At 69.2% G+C, this 9,258-nt stretch overlaps 1 protein-coding gene across 1 annotated transcript; it reads right to left on the bottom strand.

Annotated features, from left to right (window-relative positions):
• Nucleotides 1-1,291: 1,291 nt before the first annotated feature.
• Nucleotides 1,292-7,695, bottom strand: BIRC7 (baculoviral IAP repeat containing 7). Its single transcript, XM_071211831.1, is given in 10 exon segments — nucleotides 1,292-1,734; nucleotides 1,737-1,833; nucleotides 1,835-1,890; nucleotides 2,072-2,131; nucleotides 2,686-3,104; nucleotides 3,186-3,266; nucleotides 3,651-3,750; nucleotides 5,372-6,174; nucleotides 6,399-6,534; nucleotides 7,610-7,695. Coding segments are annotated over 9 exon segments (1,704 nt in total). The 5' UTR covers nucleotides 6,449-6,534; nucleotides 7,610-7,695; the 3' UTR covers nucleotides 1,292-1,696.
• Nucleotides 7,696-9,258: the final 1,563 nt, after the last annotated feature.

The raw sequence follows: 9,258 nt of genomic DNA, 5'->3' as shown, positions 1-9,258 counted from the left end.
GCACACGCCCCCTCACCGCCCCCCAGCAGCGTTCCTGCAGCCGTGTTCCAGGGACCGCGGAGCAGCGAAGCGGGCAGGGCTGTGGCTGGCTGCAACTCGGAGAGATTTTGTCATTTCTTTCATAAAAAAAAAAAAGACAAAAGAACTCCCGCCAGGCAGGACAGCAGCCTGGGGCACCGTCCCAGGCCCGCCCTCGGTGCCCTGCGGGGTAGGGGGCTGCCCTGTGGGGCGTGGGCTGGGCAGGGCGTCACGACCCCAGGGCACCTGTCAACACCGTGGTTGCCCCCACAGGGCCTGGCTGGGCCTGGCGCTCTCTGCCCGCTCAGCTCGGCGTCCAGGGCGTGCAGGGACAGGTGGACACTGGGCTGGGGGTGGTGGAAGCCGGGCTGGGCGGGTGGACGCCGGGCCGGGGTGGGGGGGACGCCGGGCCGGGGGGGGTGGATGCCGGGGGGGGGACGCCGGGTCGGGGTGGGTGGACGCCGGGCTGCGGGGGGGTGGACGCCGGGCCGGGGTGGGGGGACGCCGGGCCGGGGGGGGGGGGTGGATGCCGGGCCGGGGTGGGGTGGACGCCGGGTCGGGTGGGTGGACGCCAGGCCGGGGTGGGGGGGACACCGGGCCGGGGGGGTGGACGCCGGGCCGGGGGGGGGTGGACGCCGGGCCGGGGGGGGTGGACGCCGGGCTGGGGGCCTGGACGCCGGGCTGGGGCGAGTGGATGCCGGGCCGGGGTGGGGGGACGCCGGGCAAGTCCATGGACAAGGAGCCTGGCCTGTGGTGTGGAAGACCGGGAGGTGGACGGGAAAGGGGCGCCGGGCCCTGCAGGCAGTGAGAGGTGCGCTGGAGAGGTTTAGGCAGCCCAGCCTTGAGTCTTAAAACTCCAAAAAGGTTAAAACGAGAGAAAGGAAGGAGAGAATCAGAACGCAAGTGTCCTCAGAAGGGGCGGGGCGGGCAGGGGGTCTGAGCGCCTGCTCCACGTGCGTGAGGTTCCAGGGTTCAATCCCTGGTGCCTGGTGCCTGAAGAAAAAGGTGAGTTTGGGGAATTGGCCTTGGGATTGGGCAGACCCTGGCGGGTGCTGCCCACTGCTGGTGAGGAGAGCTGAGGCCAGGAGCTGGGAGGAGAGCAGGGAGGGGAGCTGGGGAGGGGAGCTGGGGAGGGGAGCTGGGAGGGGAGCAGGGAGGGGAGCAGGGAGGAGGGGAGGGGAGGGGAGGGGAGCAGGGAGGGGAGCAGGAGGGACAGGGCAGGGTGGGCAGGGGGAGCCCCTGGTGGTCCAGGAACAAGGACCCTGCTCGGCACTGACCAGAGGAAAACCTGCCACTTTATTCAAATCTTCCACAGCAAACTTGGGGTACACTAAAACCAGCCCCCGCGCCCCCTGCTCCGCCAGCTGCGCGCAGCTCGTCCCGGCAGACCTCAGCCGCGGTGGCGGGAACGGGGTGCCCTGCTCCGTAGTCCGGAGCCAGTCTGGGGTGCGAGGCCGGGCAGGGAGCCCACAGGCGGGGTGGGGGGTGGGCCGGGGCTCCCGGGGCCCCTGAGGCCCCCTGGGGGCCCTGGCAGTGATGGTCCCTCCCCTTCCTGCTGCCCTGGACCTCGTAGGCCTGCCCTGGGAAGGTGCCCGGGGGCCACGCCCGCCCCTGCATCCCCCGGGAGGCCAGGATCCCGGGTCAAAGGGCGCGCCCGGCAGGGGTCAGCAGGCCTCGCCTAGGACAGGAAGGCGCGGACGCGGCTGCCCACGGGGCCCGGCAGATGGGGCACAGCCGCAGACTGGGGGCGCAGTCGGCACAGGCCAGGTGGCCGCAGGGCACGAAGACGACGGACACGGCGCGGTCCAGGCACACGCCGGCACCTCCGCTCCTCCTGCAGGCGCTGCAGCTGCTCCTCGGTGCTTGTGGCTCCTGGAAGTGACGGCAGAGGGCGGCCTGGCCGGGGGCGCCGAGAACCCACCAGCGCCTCTCTGGGCCTGCGTTTCCTCCTGGGGAGCCATAACGCCATTCCCCCTCCCCCCGATTTCCACTCCTCTGCCACAGCCAGGCGGGAAGGGGTCCCCCCCTTGGGCCCGGGCCGCCCCTGGCTCACCTGCACCTTCAGGGTGGGGCCTTGCGGGCGCGGCCGGCTCCGGGCCGCCGTGGACAGGAGCTGCGGGCACGGGGGGAGGGGCTGAGGCCGGGCCCTGGGAGGGGAGCGCGGGCCGCCCCGCAGGAAGAGGCGCCCAGCAGCGGGATCCGAGAAGCTGGGGCTTCCTGGAGGCGCTTCCAGGGCGCCCTGCCTGCCCAGCAAGCAGCCCCACCACGGGGGCACTGAGGCAAGGGTGGGGGGCAGCTGTGCCCCGTGCCGTGGACACGTGGCACCCGTGCAGCAGCTGCCACCCTGTGCCCTGCCGAGGCCCATGCACGGCTGCACCGCAGGGACCGCCTCCGCGCCGGCCACTGCCAGCCACACCACGCTGCCAGGCGTACTGGATGGGGCGAGGCGGCACACCCCCCGGAGCAGGCCGCCTGGTGGTCACAGAGCTCCTCAGGGCCCACGTGGGGCAAGGGCAAGGGACGGGCCCTCTCAAGTGACGCCACCACTGGGAAAAGACAGCAGTCCTTGCAGCCGTGGCCGGCAGTGCCACGACCAGGGGCTGCCCGAGGGGCCATGGGGACCCATTTCACAGCTCAGGATACTAGGGTTCAAAGGGAGAAAGGCACTTGCCGGGGCCACGGAGCTGGCAGGAGGAGCAGCTCCAGACCCTGGAGCCCCCAGGAAGCGCCCCAGACTGCATCGGAGCACCTGTCCCACGGCCCAGCATGGCACCGCTTTTCGCCCAACCCTGCTGGCAGCTGCCTCGGCCCTCAGGGACCCTGGGCTGACAGTCACAGCTGCCACGCGGCTCCCCTGGATGCGCTCTGGCCTCACCAGGACGGGGCGACCCCCGGCAGCGCCCTCGCCCCAGGTCAAGCAGCCTTCCGTCTTCCTGCTGTCCAGAAGGTGCCGACACACCCCGGGCTCAGCCACGGCACAGGCTGCAGGTGCCCGAGGGGGACGGGGCTCCGGCCACAGGTCACAGCTCACCTGAGGTGGCAGCAGGGGCTGCGTCTTCCGAGTCTTCCGAGTCTTCCGCCGGGCCCTGAAAGGAGCGGAGAACACCTGCGCCTCGAGGCCCTGCGGCAGCAGCCCTGCCCCTACCCCAGGCCCGGGCTGGACTCACCCAGGGCCGAGGGGGCCAGCAGAACAGGCCTGGACGCTGCTGACAAAGTCCCTTCCTTTAGCCTGAAGCAGGAATTCACACCTGGGAAGAGAGCCCGGCTGTGCGAGAGCAGATGCCTCCACCCTCGGGTTTGTGCCCTGGGAGCCCCCCACCTCCCCCACGGCCGCAGAGCGCTGTTGGGGCTCCCTGAGGCTCGGGGTCTTGGTGGTGAAGGTGCAGGGTGGGGTGACCTCTGCTGAGTGTCGAGGAAGAAAGTGCAACGGGACAGCATTTCTACCCCCCCAGGACCCTTCCAGAAAGGGGGGACTCCTATGCGGACAGCCTGCTTTGCCTGCCGCCCACAGGACTGCCCTCCCGAGGTCCATCCCACAGGGCTGCAGGGGAGGGGCAGGCAGGGCCCTGTGCGGGGTTCGGCCGGCAGCCCCCGCCCCTGGGGCGGACTCAGGGACGTTGGAGGGCCGTTACCTGGGGAACCAGGTGGCATGCTCGATCCAGGGGTCGTCCCCTTGCTCCCAGCTCTGCAGACCCCCGTAGCAGGAGTAGCACCTCACCTTGTCCTGCTGGCCTGCGGGGGCAGAGGTGTTTGCCCAGCCCAGGAGGAGCCCCCACCCCCCTCACCGACCCCGTGTGCCCCCTCCAAGTTGAAGAGGGCAAGGGGGGGTGCTCCAGGTGGTCTTTCAAGCCGGGAAGCTGACAGGGAGGAAAAGGCGAGGGGGGCCCCCACCGCCGCCCTCGGGGGGACGCCTGGGCCAAGCAGCCAGCCACGTCCTCTGCGCCCTCCGCCTGCCCCCTCGCGGCAGTGATTTCACTTGCAGCTTCTCAAAGCTGGAATGCGCGGGCAGGGAAACCAGAACATTCCAGAACATTTGGAGCCTGGAGCTGGCACTTTCATTGTTCAAAGAACGGAGCCCTGGGGCTGGAGGCCTGGAGGGGGAGGGGGACCCCAGGGCCCAGGCTGTGGAGTTGTGGGTTTCAGGGACCCCCAGATCACCTCCACCCCAGCCGACCCAGGATGGATTCCCAGTGCGAGAAGGCAGGGGTGGGGGCGAGGCTTGTGTTGGGGCTCCCGGGGCTGCTGGAGAGATGGAGCTTGCTTTTATTGGGGAAACCCCTCATCCCTCCACCTCTACTTCATTTGGAGCAAAGACGCGCGGGTCACACAGCTCCCTCCACCTTCCCCCCCCACGCCCCTTCCTGGACTGAACCGGGAGGTGAGGTGGGGACGGAGCCAGGTTGGCCCCTTCTCCGTGAGGTGGTTCCGTGGACCCCCCGACCCCGTCCCCCAGTGCCCACCGTCCCACGTGGGCCAGCCTGGACTCTCAGCCAGCCTGAGCCTCCCTAGAGCTCACCGAGGAAAAGACAACCGCCCTAGCATTTACAAAGCCCCCAGGAGACCCTGCCGGCCCACCCGCAGGTGGGAACAGGCTGGACTCTGCCCCCCACGTCCCCTCCCAGCCAGAGCGGGGGCAGACAGGTGGCCCACAGAGCAGAGCCGGGGTGAGAGCAGGCTTGCAGGGACCTGTGTCTAAACAAGAATCAGAGGGACAGATGCAAGCAAGCCTTTTGGGTGGAAAGCCCTAGAAAAACTCCCACAAGCCAAGTGGTCGGACTTTGGGGGTAGGCAACGCCTGGGCTAGGCTCCCACAACTGCGCCCCTTTAAGCCTGACCTGCGGGACGCACTCAGGTCCTGGAGTGAAGGCAGCCTGACAGACCCTCACCCTTCCCACTGGGGCCCTGAGCAGCTGGGCTAGTTCTTAAGGAGGTAGGTTAGTACCTGAGCAGGTGGGCTAGTACTTAAGGAGATAGGCTAGTACCCCAGCAGGTGGGCTAGTACCTCAGCAGCTGGGCTAGTACTTAAGTAGGTAGGTTAGTACCTGAGCAGCTGGTGGACTAATACCTGAGCAGCTGGGCTAATACCTGAGCAGCTGGGCTAGTACCTGAGCAGGTGGGCAAGCTGCAGACCACCCCTTCCCTACTGGGGACTTACACGACCTATGTGCTGGGGGAGACTTCGGGGGGGGGGGGGGGGCCGGCCCGAGGGCTGGAGGACCCAGGCCCCGACCACCTTTTCATCAGGCCCGATGCCCGTGCAGAAAGCGGAGTGCCCGCTCTGAAGGGGTCTGGAGGAGCCCCCAGGCCCACAGCCGGGAAGGCCACTCAGACCTGTCGGGCTCCTCCGCCTCACCTGTGTGGAAGAAGCCGGCTGCGGCCAGCTGCGCGGGCGGCACCGCGGCGCTCGGCGGCCAGGCGTAGAAGGAGGCCAGGCGCAGCTGCTCCTGGGAGCCCATCTCGGGGAGGGCGGGCCCCGGGGGCAAGGCCCCCACCTCACTCTCCTCCTCTTCCTCCTCCTCGGTGGCCGGCGGGCGGAGCCACCCCAGGATCTGCCCGTCCACCCTGTCCAGGCCGTCCCAGGCGGGGGGCTGCCCCAGAGCGGCAGCGAGGCACTCTGCCCGGTGGCTCTGTCCAGGCCGCCGGCACAAGCACCCAGCCCTGTCCTTGGGCCCCATGGAGAGGGCACCAGCCCTGGCCGGCTCTGTGGCAGGGACAGGGGCCCCCGGCGGCCAGTCCTGGAATGCGCCTGGTCGGCTTTCCTCGGGGACAGCGGCGGCCTCTGCCCCCAGTAGCTGGGAGATGAGGGCTGGCATGAGTGTCCTGCCCACCAGGTGCCCCACAGAGGGGAAGGCCCAGGGGTGTGGGAGGGTGGGAGGGGCCTGCTGCTTTCTGGAAGGGGCCAGCAGGGCGGCTGGCCTCTCATGCTTGCTGCAGCAGGGCCGTGTCACGGGGCTTCCCAGAAAGGGACACAGGTCCTGCTCCAATCCGCAGGAGCAGGGAGCGCCTCTGGGGACAACAGGGGAGGGGCCAGAGCACGGCCACCCCTCCTGAGGCAGAGGACAGGCTCCTCCAGGACCTGGGGTCAGGAGGCAGGGGGGCTGCCGGTGGTGCTGCCGGGTGGCCCCGAGTTCCGGGACCTGGCACCAGGTGCAGCTTCTGGAAGCAAAAGTCCAGGCTCAGGGCCATCTGGCTGGCGACAGGAGGGGCGTTTACCTGAACCCTCCGGGGAGGCCTGGAGCCTGGGCAGGGGCGAGCCCGTGCCCATCTTATGGAGCCATAGTGGGGGCAGGAGGGGGTCTCGTCCAAGGGCACGTAGCGCACTGGGCTGGGTCCAGGCTGGGCCTGGGTCCTAGTGCAGGTGAGGCTGGGGACGCGCTTACCTGGGTGCTCTCCCCCTCCTAATCCTGGAGCTGAAGGCGACTTGGGACATCCTGCTGCCCACCGCAGGACGGGCTCCAGTCTCAGACCACGACGCTGGCCGTGAGGACAGGGGACCTGCTCCTTCTCTTCCCACTTCTGGGGAGGGAGCGGAGCCTGAGCGACCCCCGCCCTGCCGGGCCCAGCCCCCTCCCCTTGCTTCGGCCACCCTGTGAGAGGGCAGACCCCCAGGTCATTTACAAGGGGGGCAGCTCCGACTCCAGCTGGCCCTGAGATGCTGGGGCATCCCCTGTCCCCTACACCACCCTCCTCCCAGGCTGCCTGCTGGCTAGAGCCGGGACCCAGTTAGCCTGGGGTGCTCTGGGCCTGGCCTCCCGGGGAGCCCCTAGACGGCAGGGGAGCCCAGGGGTCTGGACTGCCCTTGCTGGGGCCCAGGCCAAAGCTGTCCCCTTGAGATAGACCCCACTGGAGCCTCCACGGGCCGCCCCAGGTGGGCTTCGCCTCCAAGCCGGTCATCGCCACTGGTCCACACCAGGTACCTCAGACCAGCAGGTGGGAGAAGAGAGGAAGGTTGGGCTGGGGCACCCGGCAGAAGGGGGTCCAAGGACACAGAGGCTCTTGGCCACGGAGGAGAAATCATGTGGGGCTGCCCCCAGGCCCCTCCCCCTCCTTCCTGCTCAAAACCCCACCCTCGCCCTCCCCCTCCTGCCCCTCCCCTCCCCTCCCCCTCCTGCCCCTTCCCCCCTCCCCCTTCCCCTCCCCTCCCCTCCTGCCCCTCCCCTCTCCCTCCTGCCCTTCCCCCCCTCCCCTCCCCCCTCCTGCCCCTCCCTCCCCTCCCCCTCCTGCCCCTCCCCTCCCCTCCCCCTCCTGCCCCTCCCCTCCCCCTCCCCCTCCTGCCCCTCCCCTCCCCTCCCCCTCCTGCCCCCTTCCTGACTCAGGCTTAGGCTTGTTTACAGCTGCTCAGCCTTGTGGAAAGAGTCGCGCGTGGGGGGGGGGGGGGGGGGCGCGCAAGGAGGGTTAACTGCCCAGCTCCGACCGCGGAGGCCAGGCGGGGCGGGCTGCACTCAGCAGGTGGTGAGGAGCCGCTGAGCGCGGGGAGAACCGGGGCCCTAACCCAGGCGGGACCACGGGGCTCAGGGCCCGGCCTCGCCCTCGACACCGCCCTCCTCCACCCGACCCGGCCCCGGCCCAGCCCCAGCCGGCCTGCGCTCACCCCCACAGCGAGCGGCCCACGCCTGCCGAGGTTCCCCAGCGGCCCACACCCACACCTAAAAGCCCCCGCCGCGCCCCCCACGCCTATGCCCCGCCCCCTACGGCTGTTGCCCGCCCACCACGCCTGTATACCCCCCCACCCCCCGCGCCTCTACCCCGCCCACACCCGCCCACACCTGCCCACACCCGCCGGCGCTATCTGCCCCTCCCGGGCACCGGCCACAGCCTCACCATCGAAGGAGGGGGGTCGGGAAACCCGCCCGAACCAGACGTCAGAAGCCCCCTGGTTTCCCGCGGGGTTCAAGGCGAAGGGCGGGGCTGGCGGCCAGGTGGCCCTCGGCCCGCTCAGGTGCCCCCGGGCCCCGGTCCCGCTGCCGCCAGCGCTCAGGGCGGGCTGAGCCCCCACGCGAGGGCTGCGGGGGCAGAGCGCGGGCGCCCGGGCAGCGCGGGGTGTGGTGGGAGGCGTGGGCTGCGCTCGCGGGGCCGCGCTGGGGGCCGCGACCCCTCTCCAAGCCACTTTCCCGCTTGGCGCCGCGCCCGGGACTCGCCACACCGGTTACTTCTGGCCCCTCGAGCGCCCCGGGCCTCCGGGCCTCTGGTGACGGGTTCCTTGGCAGGGGAGGCCCCTCTGCCGCCCCCCCCCCCCCCCCCGCTCCCACCCCGGGAGGGGCTGGTAGAGGAAGCCGTCCCCGCGGGGCGCCTCGGGGGGCCTCTGCTCGGATCCCGCTGCTTAGGGGCTGGGGAGGAGAATTTTCAGTCACTTCCGAAGCCCCTCTTTTTTTAAATTACGAAATAAAAGAAAGGGCCCTCCAGCTGCCAGGCCCGGGAGGCGCCGGCTGTGCAGTCGCGGGACTCTGGCCTCACACGCCCGGAGCGGGCCCCGAGGCCCCGGCGGAGCGCGCTCGGCCCACGCCCGCGGGTCACCTGCGCTGCGCCCCGAGCTGCGCGCCCCGAGGAGGACAGCCCGCGCAGGGCGCCGGGCCTGGAGTTTTGAAACAGGGACTCATTCGTGCATTGCTCTTATAATTAAAGGAAAAGACGGGCTAAAAATAGCTATCGCAAGCTTATTCCGGAAATGTGGGGGAATTCCGAAAACGTAAAAAAAAAGAAGCGCCGTCTGCAGCGGCGCTGCGGGGCTGGACCAGGCCGCCAGGTGTCCCCACCGCGGCGGTTTTAAGAAGCGCCGTCTGCAGCGGCGCTGCGGGGCTGGACCAGGCCGCCAGGTGTCCCCACCGCGGCGGTTTTTGCAACTTCCTGTGAACCTACAAATTTAAAAAATAAAGTGTTGGAAACAATCTACAGCCTTCTCTCTGCTGGGAGTTAGCAGCGTGGCTGCCCTGCTGGTGTGTTTCCTCCGTGTTTATAGCTTCTCAAAATGCTGTAGATCAGGTTTTAAATGAATAACCGTATTTCAATGCCTTGGAGGGCTCACCTTGATGACTTCCAGTCGCTGTGAGTCTTTAACCATTAGACCTCCTGGGAAGTGGAAAAAAGTACCATGGGTGGGAGGGCAACAGGGAGAGACCCCTTGGTCAGCAGCTATCTCTTTCAGGTGAGAGCCTCTAGGCCTGGCGTAGAGCAGGGGCTCACAGAAGACCTCACGACAATTTAGTGCCTACGCTGGCAAAGATCCCCAGACACGCCCCAAGA

This window comes from Dasypus novemcinctus, chromosome 24 (genome assembly GCF_030445035.2).
Source record: "Dasypus novemcinctus isolate mDasNov1 chromosome 24, mDasNov1.1.hap2, whole genome shotgun sequence".
In the NCBI taxonomy this organism is placed as follows: domain Eukaryota; kingdom Metazoa; phylum Chordata; class Mammalia; order Cingulata; family Dasypodidae; genus Dasypus; species Dasypus novemcinctus.
This window is presented reverse-complemented; position numbering and strand designations above follow the sequence as displayed.